Source organism: Formica exsecta, unplaced genomic scaffold, assembly GCF_003651465.1.
Source record: "Formica exsecta isolate Colony F162 unplaced genomic scaffold, ASM365146v1 scaffold915, whole genome shotgun sequence".
Classification (NCBI taxonomy): Eukaryota; Metazoa; Arthropoda; class Insecta; order Hymenoptera; family Formicidae; genus Formica; species Formica exsecta.
The window spans coordinates 258,334-276,850 of record NW_021853683.1 but is presented as its reverse complement, the minus strand read 5'-3'; the positions used below and the strand labels follow the sequence as shown (position 1 = coordinate 276,850).

Here is an 18,517-nt window from a genome sequence, read left to right as displayed (position 1 = left end):
ATAATGAATGTAATTGTATTTTCTAAAATCGTATTCATGAATCATGGAACCATAAATTTTGATATTCATATTCTACAAAAAAAATTAATGATAGATAAAAAAATAATAATAGCTTAATAAGAGCAATGGAAATCGTATTTTCTTTTTTTTTTTTTTTTTTTTTTTTTTTTTCTTTTTCTTTCTTCTCGAACCCCAGATCTTAAACAGACGCGAGCGTTACATTCTCAGACGTCTCCTGCAAATTTTCGCATCAACTCGCTCGATGTGCATCCACCGGCCAGCACAAGCGGCACAATGTTGCTTTTATACGGGTGACGCGGCCCACATCATGCGAAGGCCGTCGACCCGCAAAAAGGGCGAAACAACTTGGCCGGGTCTGATAGCCATGGCAATCAATCTGTTAATATCGACTCAGGGCACACCGATTAAGGTACCCGAGCAACCACGAAACGCGAATAACCCGCTTGCAAATAATCAACGATGAGAAGGGAGGAAGGAGAGGAGAGACGGATGCGAGATTATATTGGCAAATTATTACAAGAGTATAGGGTGTTTAAAATACTGGAGCATATTTCTTCCCACACGTAAGAGATTCAAAGTAAAAGATATCAGATACGGTTATTAATTATTATGAAAGATATAAGCATCGCGCTCTCGTTTACAATTTATATTTAAAATTTTAATAATAAATTCTTTCTTGTCACAGAAAAAAAAAACATCATGAAAATTTTACTTTAGCTTGTAAAATATTGTCAGTCTAAAAGAAAAGTCATTCTTTTCCCGTTCAAAATCGATCTTTCGCGACGAAGAAATAAAGCGAGCTCGTATCACATTCTCGATGCTGTTATTCAAACATATTCGAAACATCCTGTATAAACGCTGCGCCGCGCAAAAATCTCATCTCGCGTGGATCCCATCATTTTTCATCGCGCCGAAGGATTTCTTCGCCGTGTGAAAAATCGCACGCGTGGGCGACGATATCGTCGGAGAGCATTGTCGAAGCCAGTGTTGCATCAAAAACAAACAGGATCGGCGCTTTTAATGGTCCGCTCGGCCTTACCGTAGACATGAAGATCGACGACGACACGACGAACGACGAGAATGGAGCGAAGGGATTCCTCTGCAACATTGTTCACGCTCTTGACCTGGAAAAAAATCTTCGATATAATCCGCTCGCCGAGGAATGAGCTTTTACCGGCTAATCGTATCGCAATAATGTACACTTTCCATTCCGATCGCTGCCGCGAGTATCTTAGTTGCTTTCACATTTCCATCGGAATCGTCGATGTCATTTATATGTATATTCCTAAACCAGTGTCCGCCGTAATACAAGAGCCTCGAGCGTGCGGTTTCTCAATGTTGAGAGACTATTGTACCTTTTCCATGCAGAGAATTTATCACGTTTCCATAACATAAATTCGGTGATTCTTCGAATTGTAAATTTATTCTCCATTCGACAGAGTACGAAGGAAGCATCCCCCTAAAAAGCATCACTTTATAAGATCGGACGATAAGCGTGGATTAAGCTTGATCATTATCCGCCCACGCTCGGAGTTGCATTTCGAATCAAATACGAAAAACGTGAGAAGGGTAAAAAGTACCGTCGTCCGATGACCTCGAAGGAATCTTTAATTCGCGTTCTTCTCCGTGTCGGTTCTCCGTAATGGCGGGCTTTTGCGCGATGGAACCAGAATCCGAGACGTGAGCTCGTCGGAAAAAGCCTGTAAGAGATTGCGAGAGGAGAAAGAGGTAAAAGGTAGAAGATGGTAAAGCGGGAGAGAAACGAAATAGCGGTGCTGTCCTCCACGGACTTTTCTCCCATCTCTCCCCTCTCCCTATCGCTCTTTCTTTCTTTCTTGGTCATTTTGCTGGCAACTTTGTTTCGTCGGCACTTTCAGCCGGATATCATGAAACGTCACTTTCTGCCGGGAACAGTGCGCATTGCACAGACTTAACATTTTGATGGATAACCATAATACGCAAAAGTATGGAGAAAGATACCATTCTTTTGCTTAATTTGTCTCGAAATACTGTACTAAGATATTACACATATATTATATATATGAATAAATAATTTAGAGCATAAAATTCATTTTTTGTTTAATGAAATTTGGAGATTTATGATTATACATGTAGCAAATCGACGAGATACAGTCAAGGAATAAGCGGCGTTCTTCTTTGAAAATTATTATACATTAACGGGCCCGTCGCTTGTCCGCGAATAACTTAGAAATATTAATGCGCCAAGGACTGAAGAGAGGAGGTCGACAAAGAAGGTGAGACACACCGGTGCTGCAGTTCCTTTTCGGCGGGGAACTTTGTTGCAGGAACATTTCTCTCGTTAATCACGCAATTTTTCAGTCTGACAGGAAACACCCTCTTTCGAAGCTTCATCGATTAATCTCGGAGCGCGCAGGCTTACGGCTGCCTGTGAATCCCCGGTGTTACTTTAGGAACGAAAATGTTCACGACAATTCCGCGCATACAAATTCTAAATCAGTTTACTTCTATGATTAATTTTGCCGCTTATTCAACGCTTGTCGCTGAATTCTTTAGCAGCCCCGTCCGGTATCATTTAATATCTTATTCATTATTAATAGCGCATAGAATACATTATCGGAAGAAGGATCGTTACTTTAAAAGATAAGTATCGTTTATTATATCGGTCGACAACTATTGACCTTACCTCTCTTTCTCTTTCGCGGGACAGAGATATTATAGCTTAAGTAGAGATATTACAGAGGCAAGATATTACAGTTAGCAAGTATTACAATTTACTTACAGAGCAGTTTAATACGGCTATAGTTTATGGCGATAGGTCATGTAAAGAAAATCAACTGACATAATTTTCTGAATATAAGACCCGAAGAACGGATATTATTAAAGACACGAGGGAAAATTGTAATTATATAAAAACATCGATGTCATATCTATGTCGTGTGGTTCGTATTTCAGATAATTTACTGCGCGATTATATTTCGTCTTCTCCTGGGATAACAAGACGTCGATTCTTATCCAGAGAGACTCATGCATGGGAAACCCGTCTATTCAGATATACGGGACTTCGCAATAATTCGCTGAAATTGGTCGTATAGATTTCACATATGACATATCTCTCAAATTATAGTATATGTATAAAATTTAATTCAACTTACATGTACGTCTCTTTTCTTTTCTAAAATAAATAATAAATAAATAAATTTTCTCATTTATATGATAATTACATTTAATTATAATAAAAGGTAGCGGTTAGCTTATAACATTATATATTAAAAAACCTTAATCAGTTGTTTATCGATCCTTTTTTGCTCTCTTTGTCTCGCCGATTCCAGACCTCCGGGTCCAGACCTTTATTCGCCGCGAGAGATTTATTTCACCGACATTGAAACTAAATTACGCTATAAATTAATCTTAAATTCGTGTTTTTAACGCATCCCGAATTAACTATCTCCAGAGTTTCATTCACCCACTCTTGAATCCCCGCTATCGATTTCAACAATTCTGATTTTCCGCAATCTCTCTGCTCCACACGTGTAATTAAATGGCAGCAAACAATTAAACATTTTTTTAAATCTTTCACACATAATAGTTATATTATAATATATCAATCTCTCAAGAAAAATATATATGCAAAAAATAAATATATTTATATATTTTTTATATATATATTTCTTATTAATATAATATTATATAATAATGTAACATAAATAAAATATAATAATTTATATTCTCCGCAATAAAAAAAAAAAAGAAAAAAAATGTTTAGTATATCGGGGTCCCTTAGTTTATAATCAAGTCGCATCAAGATCGACAAATAAATTGCAAAATTTATTTGTTGCAATCAATTTATTGTATATTCCAGGAAAATATTTCGCATTAAAGGGAGTTATTTTAATATCATATTTCCATCAAGCGGCGCGATCGAGTAAGCCAGAGCATCATAAATCAGGCCCGATGGGAGCTAATAATTGCAGAATTTACGGAACCGCAAACACTCCGAGCGAAACTGCAAACGCAATCAGTTCGCACACAGGAAATTTGTCATTCTCGTGTACCAGTTTGACCGCTTCAATTAAGGATAATCGAAATAAACGCGCGAAGCGAGTTTATACAAGTTGCATATCGTGTTTTGTTAGATAAAAAAAAGCATCCCGTTTAATTACCGATAACGAGCGCGTAATCATTACGCGATTAAATTCACATCTAAATTTTAATATATCATGATCTCGATAATATTTTCCGCGAGCTCAAATTATTGCATTAGGGAAATCAAGATATTATGTCATGTCCTTTCATTGACGTCATTTTATAATTATCAAATTAATAATTATTGCACATTTGTAGCGTATAATATGCCCCATGAATTAAAACAAAGTGATAAACTTGCGATGCGATACATAGCTTCTATACAATTCGAGGCCGCATAAAAATGCAATAAAAACTTGCATTTATTCGTTTCGATTTTAATGACCGAATTTAACAGTCCCTTAATAAGTCGTACTGAACCGAGATGCATTCGTCGAATCGTATAGAAATTTATATTCCCTCGCGTTACCGTAACATCGCTTCAATATCATCGACATAACTTCATCCGTCATCATGACCAATCCTGGACGCGTCGATCTATGCTTTGACAGATGCGCATCCCGTTAGAATCCCAGAGAGCCAAAGTCCCAATATAATTTACGACTGGCTCGTGCAATGCAACGTATATATATGTACATACATACATATCAAGTCAGAGAAAATAACTACATAGTTACGAATAATTTTAAAGTAATCACATTATATATTGGATATAATTAAAAATATAATTATTTTTTCCCTCTGCAAAAATCGCAGTTGTTCTCTTTCATGTTTAATGGAATATCAAGGATACGGCGGTTCGAAGGGAGTTTTTAATCGGGAAATCGATAATAAGATGCTTTATTAATAAAACAGAAGAATCAACAGAACGCGCGTGTGTGTGTGACCGTCAGGTACAATTTATGTCGTACATAAACTTAACGCACATCGCAGCGTGTGCGTGCAAAACGTAACGCCAAATGCTTAATTAAGGTAATAGCGATGGCGCGCTCACGCAACATCGTCCCAAGTACGTATAATTCATTTATATATAAATACGTATGCGCGTATAATATGAAGTATATACTACTATATTATATGTATGTATATATATTTGTGGGTGCGCGTAACTTTGACTACGCCTAATTACGATCGCTACGAACAAGGGTATCGTGATACAGGGTGTGAGCTGTTAGTACGTACGCGATATGTTTGGTAACTGATAGAGTGTAAGACTAGTGTTAGTGTTAAGCTAGTGTTTACGTTGTATGACGCCTAGGGTACTTTACAGAGCGTCCCGCCGGTCCTCGAAGATCTTCTATAAATAAAAAAAAAAAAGAAAAAGAAAAAGAAAAAAATTCGAGAGAAACCATCGTCATTCTCGATACAGCGCGAGGAGTTCGGTATTCTTTTACAACATTCGCAATATTGTCCGAGGACGGGATTCGCCTGGGGAGTGAATGGAAATTTGAACCGTGTAGAAGTGAACGACGATGGAACGACGAGAATTAGAATATTATTTTGCCGGCGATCGACGTTACGATAAATACGAAAGTTCTATAGGGCGATGACGTTTGCAATAAATTAATAGATCATAGAGAATAAATAAATAATTGAAGACGAAAAGTCTCGATACAAGTACCAAATATGTGTCAAACGTGTCAAAGAGAGATTGAATGGCATATTGGATCGGTTACGGAGATTTTTCGCCTTCGATTTCTGCATCTAACGTAATAAATACGATAAATATCTAAAAAGAGAAACCTATCTTTAACATCAAAATCCTCTATAAATTACATCGACCAACTGTCGTGCGATACAAGATATCTCAGAAGCTACAAAGCTTTCTTTTGCATGAGACAGGTAAAACGTTCCGCTGAAGTATTGAGGCGCCAATCAAAGATTTTGCAGAATCAACCTTTAGCAAAATATCTCAATATTATCGAATTTTAGAAGCGGATCCTCCCGTTTTAAAGGTGCAATAATCATATTGAAAAGAGTAAGAATTACGTTCAAAGGATAACTTTGAATTAATCCATCATCTTCGCCATGTCAATTCGTCAAAGAAATCTGCTACTTCTGCGATATCCTGTATTTCTTTCTATTCAACTACGCCGCACGGTAAATAATATTGTTATATGCATATAGCACACGATCGTAAGCTTCGCGTCTGCGTCGCAATTAAACGATTGCCCGGACCGGTCCGAGATGCGGCTTTACGTCCTCAATGATAGTAGCTATGTAGGCAGTAATCCGCCATGGTAATATTGCTCCGCGATAATCGTAAACGGGTTCGTTTAATATTTAGATTGTGAAAGAAAGCGCGCGCCGTAAAACAGCGAGTGAAACGCGATTTTCAATTCGCGCTCATTCACTGCACATACATTCGCAATCCCGGTAACTATCGTCGAGGATAAAAACAGGTCGAATGCACGATCAGAATCGTCGAGCGATCGCTTATTCCGCGCTGACGCGTGTAACACGTATACAGGATATCCCATATAGATAGGATACAGACAGTATCGTATTCCTTATCAAAACATTAGCATCTTTTTCCTTTGGCAAAATGTCCGGAAATGCATTTTTACAGATTTCAAGATATCTTATTTATTTTATATGCCAACAGAGTGAATTCGTTGTTTCTTGATTTTTCGCGTAAATGATTTTTTTGTGCAAAAATTTCAGTAATTCTGTTGTAATTAATTTTACTATTTTTATAATAAAACTCTTGAAAAAATTTTATTCCAGGTGACATAAAACAAATTTTTTTTTATGGTAGCAAAGTGTGCTTTCCTCTGATATAAACAAAGTAAATAATAATATCTATATGTGTAATGTATATTAAATTTAATTATAACAAAATTACAAAAATTTTTACACGAAGAATGAAATGCATAAAGTTTTACGCAGAAAGCAAATGCATTGTATTGTATAAAAGAAAAATAAGATATCTCGAAAAAAATGATATATTTCTGGAAATTTTGTCAAAGGAAAAAAGATGCTTGTTTTTTGATAAGGAATACCGGTACTATCAGTTTGTATGTTATCTATATATATATGTGAGATACCCTGTATATATATAATTATGCTCTTATATATATACATACGTAACGTTATGTATACTGGCACATATGAAATTGGCGTGCTTTTCTCATCGTGGATGAAAGCGTGTGGCAGAACACGGAGAGAACTGCCTGGTTGAGCCTCTGTTATCCGGTGACAGCGAGGATTTGTCATCACCGCGAGATGACACTCGTCGATCTCGAGTAAACGAACGCGTTGACGCGCGACGATCCGTAAAAATATATGTCTATTCGTAAAAAGATAGATAAAAAAAAATACAATCTTTCTCCACACACGCGACCACGAAAAAATGCAAGGTGGCGACAAGATCCGCCAAGTAGCGCGATTTTATGAGAAATTTGGAAATGAATCATCTTCGCGCGACAAAGATCCAAATTACTCGAGAAATCTCAGTACGTGATGGATGCGCGAATTTGTAACCAACCTTTATAGGACGCGCAGTGATGAATCATTGACACGGAGAGTCCAAAAAAAAATAAATAAATAAATAAAACATAATTAATCGCATCGTTAATTGCCTCGAATCTCTCACGTCGATTGTTACACGATTACAATAGTCTCGACGCTGATCGAATTATAGTTGCGGCACACCTTGTGTCGCAAAACTTTATGCATGTTTAATGCGCGAAATGAAATTAATTAATGGCATACCTATCCTATGTATATATATTAAGCGAAATAAATAATAAATTATCTGAAAAATATTAATATAACAATCATAATAATTATAAAAGTAATGGGCGTTACCAAAGCGTCGAATTATATTTCAATAATTTAAATAAATAATTATTATTGCGGTAAATATTCATATCCATTTACCGTATACTTGTCATCGCGTATGTAATTCGATATCGTTATCTATAAATCTATAAATACGTAAATCCGCTCAGGTTGCCCACAGGAGCGGTATTTGAAAAAGTGAAATAAGATATCTCGAAAAAAATGATATATTTCTGGAAATTTTGTCAAAGGAAAAAAGATGCTTGTTTTTTGATAAGGAATACCGGTACTATCAGTTTGTATGTTATCTATATATATATGTGAGATACCCTGTATATATATAATTATGCTCTTATATATATACATACGTAACGTTATGTATACTGGCACATATGAAATTGGCGTGCTTTTCTCATCGTGGATGAAAGCGTGTGGCAGAACACGGAGAGAACTGCCTGGTTGAGCCTCTGTTATCCGGTGACAGCGAGGATTTGTCATCACCGCGAGATGACACTCGTCGATCTCGAGTAAACGAACGCGTTGACGCGCGACGATCCGTAAAAATATATGTCTATTCGTAAAAAGATAGATAAAAAAAAATACAATCTTTCTCCACACACGCGACCACGAAAAAATGCAAGGTGGCGACAAGATCCGCCAAGTAGCGCGATTTTATGAGAAATTTGGAAATGAATCATCTTCGCGCGACAAAGATCCAAATTACTCGAGAAATCTCAGTACGTGATGGATGCGCGAATTTGTAACCAACCTTTATAGGACGCGCAGTGATGAATCATTGACACGGAGAGTCCAAAAAAAAATAAATAAATAAATAAAACATAATTAATCGCATCGTTAATTGCCTCGAATCTCTCACGTCGATTGTTACACGATTACAATAGTCTCGACGCTGATCGAATTATAGTTGCGGCACACCTTGTGTCGCAAAACTTTATGCATGTTTAATGCGCGAAATGAAATTAATTAATGGCATACCTATCCTATGTATATATATTAAGCGAAATAAATAATAAATTATCTGAAAAATATTAATATAACAATCATAATAATTATAAAAGTAATGGGCGTTACCAAAGCGTCGAATTATATTTCAATAATTTAAATAAATAATTATTATTGCGGTAAATATTCATATCCATTTACCGTATACTTGTCATCGCGTATGTAATTCGATATCGTTATCTATAAATCTATAAATACGTAAATCCGCTCAGGTTGCCCACAGGAGCGGTATTTGAAAAAGTGAAAAAAAAAAAAATACATAGAGGCATTCAATATCACGGAACAATAAACAGGATAAATAACAATGTAAAACTTCGTTTACCGGTGTGTTGAAGTTACACATATCTCCCGGATAGCTCCCGCATTGGAATTGGAAAACGTTGCTAGGAGGATCAGCCACATAAAACTTCGATTCCTATATCTCGCGCGTAATCGACTTTCATCGATTTTCATCCAACGGCTTCGCATGTAAGCAACAATCGAATATAAATCGAGAGACTCTTCGCTTCTTTCGAAAGTTTTCGCCCCTATTAAAAGAACGGCGGTTGCCCTTCCGCCGCAGGAGGACGCGGAAAGTGCCCTCAGCTACCTCAGCATCCGTTTACGAAGCTTGGTATCCCCTCACGGGAGAACTGCGTGCAAACGGCGGACCCTTAATTAATCTCGATGCTCGCGACCGAATTGGACGCGTGACGCTCGTCTTCCATCGAGGGCGACACAGTGAAGCCGCTCAAGCCGCTCTCGACTAGGCTCATGAGACTGTCTTCCCGGCGCGAGGAAACGCGCTTTTCCTCGGCGCGCGCTCTCTCCACCTCCAGCTTCTTCTTCTCAGCGGCCAGATCGACAGCGCCGTTTTTTGTGTTCTCGTGAATCAGCTGCTCCAGCTTTGACAGCTGTCGCTCGGTCGCGCTCTCGACGATCTCGTTGTTCTCTACGGGCACGCCATGCTTGTTCACCGTCGGCTTGTAGGTCTTTACCTTCGAATGGCCCTGGATAATGAGGTACATCGGGCCGCGGATTGGTTTGGCCGGTTGTTTGTAGTGCGAGAATATCGGATCAGTGGTCAGACTTGGCACTGTCGTGGTTCGCGGCGGGACGGTCGTCGATGGTGCAAGCGTCGTCGACATCCTCGTGGTCTCTTCGGCGCCGAGGATCTTCACCAAGGGGGACTGATCGGACCTTGTGCTCTCCCGGTGGTCCATGGTAGGCGTATATTCCGCGGTCGACGAAATTGTCGGCGTGAATGGCGACGAAGTAGTCATTGAGTTGACAATCGTCGCGGATGATCGAGACGGCTGATGGTCAACCGTCAGTCGCTCGCCGGATCCGGTGGTCTGCGTATCAAAAGTCGACGACGACGGTGGGCTGGTAAAAATCACGGGGAATGATTGCGAAGATTGTTGATAAGCCTCTTCTGTGCTCGGCAATGGCGGCATCATGTCCTTGATAGGTGACGCGTGCATGTGCGCCATAGGCGGCGCCATGTGGAACATTGATATCGGCGAGGATGGCCGGAAGCCAGGACGCATGCTGCCGATAAAGTGCATCATGGCATGATTCGGTCTGGTCTGAAGACGCATCATCGATTGAGAAGCCGCCGGAGGGACAAACATGTGCGGAGAATTACCTATGTGTTTGGAGAGCATTACCGGAACGGAAGACGAATGCGGAAGTTGATGTGGTGCAAGCTGCGAAGGCGATATCATTCTGTTCGGCACGGAGGAAAGGGACGGATGTTCTTCTGTTAAGATCGGTAAACTTGTTACCGCGTTCCTCGTTGGCTGCATTTGAAACTTTGACGCTTGATGAGTCGTCTTCGTCATCTCGGATGTGGCGGGACTCTCCCAAGCGTGGAGAGTCGTGGCTGATTCCGAACTCAAAGACGAGTTTTTCTCGATGTAATTCGTCGGCATTACTACGGCGACCGGGCCTTTCTTCGCTTTGTGCGTTTCCAGATCCGCTATGCTGGACGGCGAGTTGGCGACGACAATGTGCATCTTTGGCGAGGATTGCGCGTCAGTCACAGTTTCCTCTTCTCGTTCGGTAGAATCTACAGTTGTAGTGGAGACGGTAAACGTTTGCGGGACGCTTTCTGACGTCGACGAGAACGTTGCTTCAGTGCTGATTTCCTTTTGACCCACGACTACTTCCTCATTTTCATCATTATTATCGTCTACAATGATATTCGCGTTTTGGCCGATGACAACCTCGTGATTGGACGAGGCCGCGGCTTGATGATCGATCTCGTAGTGATCTTTCGAGTAATCCGTTGTCTGCCACACGACCTGATTAACGTCCGGAGGAAATCCGGGGGTGGAGGATGATGTGGGCTCGCTGTTGCCGAGCCATCCGCCGGACAGAGTCTGCGTCGATTGATAAATCAAATTCGATTTTTCAAAGGACACGGATGGTGCGGTAGTCGCCTCGTATCTCGATTTCGTGTTCTGCGACGCGGACGGTATATACACGCTCTTGATGGTCTCAACCTTGCTCGCCGGCGCCTTGGACGTGGAATACGGTTGCTGCGAGGGCGCAGGGGAATAGTGTCCGTAATCCTTCGAGAGTGATCCGTAATACTGCGCGTCCTGGAGAACGGGCCCCTCCTCCGTTTGCGTGTTAAACGGCTGGGGCGCGTCTGCGTAGCCGATTACCTTATCCCTGGACGCGCCGACCTTGAAACCAGTAGACGTCTCGATCTTTTGTATCATCGGCGGCGGCATCATCATGGTGTACGGCTTGATCTTCTGATCGTAGTACGAGCTCGGATAGTAACTGGCTGGCAGCGATTGCAATCTGTTCTGATTTCTATAATCGACCAGGCCGTTTCGGAAGCTAGTGGTGCGGACGACCTTGGGCGGCTCGGCGCCAGCATTGCCGGTGAAGTCGTTCCTGTACACGGTCGTATCTTGGCTGACGGTTCGCGTAAACTTGGGTCCGTCCACAAATTTTAGAAACTGCTCGGGTATCTTCGGACTGGTCTTCTTGGCGGTCACGCCTAACACGAGGATATCGCGCTTAGATGACGGCTCAGTTGTGTGCTGTTGATGCGAGTCCAGCCAGTATTGCACCCTGTCGAGGACCGGTGGCACGTAGTCGAAAGTCGGGTTGTTCTTCAGGGGATCGCCGCGACCCAGCGGAGTCCACTCGTCGTAGTCCATCCTGGGCGAGAATATCCGCGGCCGGCTGTCATTTTGACCGCCTGCGAACAGAAATTTCGGGGGGTCGTCGTGACCGATTAAAAAGCCGGCGTGGTTCATCGCGTGGGTCAACGGCGTTGACCTTCGTCTTACAAGCGCGAGGAGAATAGCGAGAAAAAGGACCGACGATAGAGAGAGAGTAGCCAATTATACTTCAACCGGCGCGCACAAACGAGAACTTGATACCTTGAGTAATGAGATCCGTCGTCGTGATTAATTATTCTTAATTTTATTATAGCCCTCTCTCGCGCGCTCTCGCTCGATTAATTTATCCTACCGGCATCACTAACGCCACGATCCTCTAGCCTGCATAAATTTATAGGATGTTAGATACACATATGAGAAAGAGAAAGAGAGAGAGAGAGAGACATGGTCTCAATGAGAATCGATAAATTTACGCGCGCGAGTAGCCATATCGTATAAATTTACGTGTTTCTAGAATACGAATATATTCCCGTTTACGCGTCCGCACTTTCGTTTAACATCATCGTCAGGCTATAGACGATGCCATATACATTGCGAATCATTCGACATATCGACGATCTCGGATATAGTCTCTCGACAATATTGCGAGAGAGTCCACAGTAAAACTCGAAGACGCGATGACTAAATCTATCTAAAATATCTCATCTGAGATTATTCATTTCGCGAGAAGTTCGGCATTAAACAGTCAAAGATTAGATCAGCAATGTGTGTCACGTCGAAACATATTGAGAGATATTTCAAGTATCTCTTCAGTGAACTTTATGAACATTTAAAGCTATAATATTTTCCTATATCTGTGTGAAAAAAAAAAGATAATTAAATGCTTCCAAATAAATTTTCCACCTTTAATACAGCAAAAAAGTCTTCCGTTTATTAATCTCGCTCCTTTCAATCTTCTATCTGCGCGATGCGAACCAACGCGTAGCCGTCCAAGAAGATAACGTTAAGTAGCCCACCCTCCGTACATCGCGAGAAGAATCCTGTTACAAAGTTGCAATTCACGTCGTGTGGTATCCGGGGTTCCCAGTGACGTTAACGAACCCAGGAACCGCGAGAAACGATGACGGCCCGTCATCCTCCCGCGAAAGAGAGAGTCTCTTAAACGCGCGAGAAGAGGCGCCTCTTCAACGTCGAACGGAAACGTCGGGTACGGGGGCGTCTCGCGTGTTCAAGTGTTGACGGGCATCGCGTTTAAAGCGATAGGCACATATCGGTCGTAAGGGTATAACGATCGGTTATCGTCGAGCGTGATTGCTATCTTTAACGACCGACTCGTTGAGCTACGGTAACGATCGGCTGCCTCCTGTCGCGATTTATGAGAATAGCGCGGTGGGAACAGGAGGACGACGCCGGGGATCATTCTCCCGGCGAGGTCTCTTTCCAGCGAATCGATTTTTCCGAAGGCTCTCCAACAGTGTCGTCTCCAAAGACACGCGATCGTCCCGCGGAAGACGGTGACGTGTGTGTACGCAGGAGAGTGGGTTGAGAGCGCGCCGTGAAAGAATAATGACGAGGTTTACATTTAATTCTCGGTCATTCGATGCTCAACGTCACCCCGTAATTGGCCACGACGTCACTGTCACGGATGTCGCACTCGCGTATAAAGTTTCACGCGATGCCGCACGCGGACACCGAGAACGAGATGAGCAGCGGATCGCACCGTCACTTACGCCCAATATCTCACGAGAAAACGTCCCGATAATAGCCGGCCGGCGTTTTCTCTCCGGTATTATCGAGGCGATCGACGGTTTCTATCTCTACGGTACGCGCTGTAAATGCCGGACGGACGCCGGGCATTTAAAGGCCGCAGATGCTGCTATACGCGCGATGCATAATGCGTTCCACGGGATTTGACGGAAGTGTCACTGACATCTCGAGTGTCGGGGAGAAATCTCACCGTCGTGATCGACGCGGATGTTCGTCGCGCGACGATCCTTGAAACGGGAAGCAAGATCTTCGGGCATTTCTGGTTTCAATAGGGAGCGATGTTGGCGCGCGCAATCTGTCAAAAATTAATCGAGGAAATCGATCTATGAAATAAAATTAATAACACATTTATACAAGTCCACCTATCTCTATACATAACTCGTGAGTTTCTACAGATGCGAGAGTGACGTAAATGAGATCCTAGAAATTTCAATCACGCTCGACTTTGCACGGCTGCAAACTGGTGCAACCGGAATTTAGCGATAAGAAATAATTAGAAAGACGGGGAAAAATAGTCAACGATCGTTAGCCGTAACACGTTAACGCTCGTTGCACGTCGTTTTCCCGCGTTGCCTCATTACGACGTACAAATGAACGAGTGTCACACGTCGTCAGGACGAAAATGCGAGATGCTGGACCGTGTCGGAATATCCCGCGACAGCCGGCAGGCGCCGGTTTTCTCCTTCTCTCTTTCCCAGTCATATCGCATAAATACACGTGTCATGCCTCGCGAATATACACGGGACGGCTAGGAGATCTTTCTCTGGCTCGTGCGCGACGCTCCTCGTCTCTCCTAGTAGCGTTTATTATACCGGCCTGCACGCAAAATACGACGGTCGGATCCGCGCGCGACCTCCGCAGTTTTGCGAGGGCATATTTCAAACCGGAGGACAGGATGACGCCTAAGTAATTTCTCGCGGAATATTATGCGCTAGGAGAATTTTTCGTTCGAACCTCCGCGCAGAGAGCGAGAGCGAGAGAAACACATCCTCTCGGACTCGAATTCTCACCCTTTGCGAATCTCATTTAAATTGTAGTACGTTGTGCATGCGAATATTTTGTCTCTCTCTCTCTCTCTCTCTCTTTTTCCCAATATATTCCCGTTTACGCGTCCGCACTTTCGTTTAACATCATCGTCAGGCTATAGACGATGCCATATACATTGCGAATCATTCGACATATCGACGATCTCGGATATAGTCTCTCGACAATATTGCGAGAGAGTCCACAGTAAAACTCGAAGACGCGATGACTAAATCTATCTAAAATATCTCATCTGAGATTATTCATTTCGCGAGAAGTTCGGCATTAAACAGTCAAAGATTAGATCAGCAATGTGTGTCACGTCGAAACATATTGAGAGATATTTCAAGTATCTCTTCAGTGAACTTTATGAACATTTAAAGCCATAATATTTTCCTATATCTGTGTGAAAAAAAAAAGATAATTAAATGCTTCCAAATAAATTTTCCACCTTTAATACAGCAAAAAAGTCTTCCGTTTATTAATCTCGCTCCTTTCAATCTTCTATCTGCGCGATGCGAACCAACGCGTAGCCGTCCAAGAAGATAACGTTAAGTAGCCCACCCTCCGTACATCGCGAGAAGAATCCTGTTACAAAGTTGCAATTCACGTCGTGTGGTATCCGGGGTTCCCAGTGACGTTAACGAACCCAGGAACCGCGAGAAACGATGACGGCCCGTCATCCTCCCGCGAAAGAGAGAGTCTCTTAAACGCGCGAGAAGAGGCGCCTCTTCAACGTCGAACGGAAACGTCGGGTACGGGGGCGTCTCGCGTGTTCAAGTGTTGACGGGCATCGCGTTTAAAGCGATAGGCACATATCGGTCGTAAGGGTATAACGATCGGTTATCGTCGAGCGTGATTGCTATCTTTAACGACCGACTCGTTGAGCTACGGTAACGATCGGCTGCCTCCTGTCGCGATTTATGAGAATAGCGCGGTGGGAACAGGAGGACGACGCCGGGGATCATTCTCCCGGCGAGGTCTCTTTCCAGCGAATCGATTTTTCCGAAGGCTCTCCAACAGTGTCGTCTCCAAAGACACGCGATCGTCCCGCGGAAGACGGTGACGTGTGTGTACGCAGGAGAGTGGGTTGAGAGCGCGCCGTGAAAGAATAATGACGAGGTTTACATTTAATTCTCGGTCATTCGATGCTCAACGTCACCCCGTAATTGGCCACGACGTCACTGTCACGGACGTCGCACTCGCGTATAAAGTTTCACGCGATGCCGCACGCGGACACCGAGAACGAGATGAGCAGCGGATCGCACCGTCACTTACGCCCAATATCTCACGAGAAAACGTCCCGATAATAGCCGGCCGGCGTTTTCTCTCCGGTATTATCGAGGCGATCGACGGTTTCTATCTCTACGGTACGCGCTGTAAATGCCGGACGGACGCCGGGCATTTAAAGGCCGCAGATGCTGCTATACGCGCGATGCATAATGCGTTCCACGGGATTTGACGGAAGTGTCACTGACATCTCGAGTGTCGGGGAGAAATCTCACCGTCGTGATCGACGCGGATGTTCGTCGCGCGACGATCCTTGAAACGGGAAGCAAGATCTTCGGGCATTTCTGGTTTCAATAGGGAGCGATGTTGGCGCGCGCAATCTGTCAAAAATTAATCGAGGAAATCGATCTATGAAATAAAATTAATAACACATTTATACAAGTCCACCTATCTCTATACATAACTCGTGAGTTTCTACAGATGCGAGAGTGACGTAAATGAGATCCTAGAAATTTCAATCACGCTCGACTTTGCACGGCTGCAAACTGGTGCAACCGGAATTTAGCGATAAGAAATAATTAGAAAGACGGGGAAAAATAGTCAACGATCGTTAGCCGTAACACGTTAACGCTCGTTGCACGTCGTTTTCCCGCGTTGCCTCATTACGACGTACAAATGAACGAGTGTCACACGTCGTCAGGACGAAAATGCGAGATGCTGGACCGTGTCGGAATATCCCGCGACAGCCGGCAGGCGCCGGTTTTCTCCTTCTCTCTTTCCCAGTCATATCGCATAAATACACGTGTCATGCCTCGCGAATATACACGGGACGGCTAGGAGATCTTTCTCTGGCTCGTGCGCGACGCTCCTCGTCTCTCCTAGTAGCGTTTATTATACCGGCCTGCACGCAAAATACGACGGTCGGATCCGCGCGCGACCTCCGCAGTTTTGCGAGGGCATATTTCAAACCGGAGGACAGGATGACGCCTAAGTAATTTCTCGCGGAATATTATGCGCTAGGAGAATTTTTCGTTCGAACCTCCGCGCAGAGAGCGAGAGCGAGAGAAACACATCCTCTCGGACTCGAATTCTCACCCTTTGCGAATCTCATTTAAATTGTAGTACGTTGTGCATGCGAATATTTTGTCTCTCTCTCTCTCTCTCTCTCTCTTCTTCTCCCAATATATATTCTCTATATTAAATTTCCCTTTCTCTTCAAACGAGAAATTTAATTTACATCGACATGTTTTCGCTTAAAACTTCAAACGCTTGCAGCAACAAGGACAACAATAATATTCAGGAATGTTGAGAAATATCTATTTTAGATAATGTTCAAACACTCGAAATATCCATGGAATAACTATGTAAAGTGTGAACAAACACACTTTACAGCGCATTTGAAATTCATGCGAAACTCGTAACTGCCCCTCGGCAATTTTTGCAAAGTCTCGGAGATCTCGCGCGAATCCGACGTCACATTGAAAAAACGTCCTCGAGGATTTTAACCGCGGACTAAACGTAGCGTGGCACGCTATTTTCGAGAGAAATGCGCTGCTCGGTTGACAACCGAGCAAAGATTCATTAAGGTTAAGAGCCTCGTGGCGGCAGTAATGGACTCGCGGCGAGTTCTCTTCCCGGATTTATCGCCGCGCAAAACATTATTGCCCACCAAAAACACACGCATCTCTCGACGCGCCGTGAATCATAGAAATGAATATTTATCTTGCGTCCATATATTTTCGCCGAATACAGTTGTCCGCGTTTTCGCTCGTTATTGAGCGATATTCGCGCGCGCGCGGGCGCCCTCCATCAAGAGAGAACCTCGGATCCCTTTAATCATCGTGAGAGCACGTATTGTCGCGCGTCCTAAAATTTCCGACAATTCCCGGCGAAAAGGATAAAGGCATACGGAAGGCATTCGACGTAACCGTGTCTCCTGAAAGGGCTCGCTTTTACGAGAGAGCACCGAAAGAATACAGATGGCGAGCGCGCGCACAAAATCGGACGCGTAAAAAGAAAGACTCAGCGACGAGGATGCGGACGATAAAAAGCGCGATGCGTAGCTTTTTCTCGTAGCTTTTTTGTACGCCGAGCTTCGCGTGTCATTGTTTGAAAATGATGTGACATGCGCGCCAAGTTGAAGAACCGCGTGTATTCTCTCGATTGAGACGGACGTGAATCGTGAATGCGAGCGAGCCGGGGCGAGATAAAATGCGGCGATTGTTACGGAGTTGCTCCGTTTCTTTCTATTATGCAAATGATCATCAGGATTTCATGCGAGATGATGTAACGCGAACGTATTATCGTGAATCGAGAGAGCAAAGTTTGAAATTTCATGAAACGATATCAATTTTATTAACATTTATTACACGAAACGATTTGCGGGAAATCTCCTGAAAATTCGATGGAATAAATAACATGAGTTTGACATTATATTCATGAACATTTAAATCGTTAAGCGATACATTTACGTGACGCTTAAA

At 42.9% G+C, this 18,517-nt stretch overlaps 2 protein-coding genes across 3 annotated transcripts in view; both read right to left on the bottom strand.

Moving 5' to 3' along the window:
• Nucleotides 1–211: 211 nt before the first annotated feature.
• The window catches only part of LOC115245146 (ADP-ribosylation factor-like protein 6), a 66,447-nt gene continuing 48,141 nt past the window's right edge, over nt 212–18,517 (bottom strand). The window contains exon 4 of the transcript XR_003885490.1: nt 212–1,145. The gene's annotated coding sequence lies outside the window, so the exon portion shown is untranslated. The remainder of the gene's footprint in view (nt 1,146–18,517) is intronic.
• The window catches only part of LOC115245143 (mucin-5AC-like), a 41,300-nt gene continuing 31,919 nt past the window's right edge, over nt 9,137–18,517 (bottom strand). For both annotated transcript variants that reach the window (XM_029823273.1, XM_029823274.1), the window contains exon 3: nt 9,137–12,091. In XM_029823273.1, coding sequence (XP_029679133.1) covers nt 9,546–12,091 — 2,546 coding nt within the window. In that variant the 3' untranslated portion in view covers nt 9,137–9,545. The remainder of the gene's footprint in view (nt 12,092–18,517) is intronic.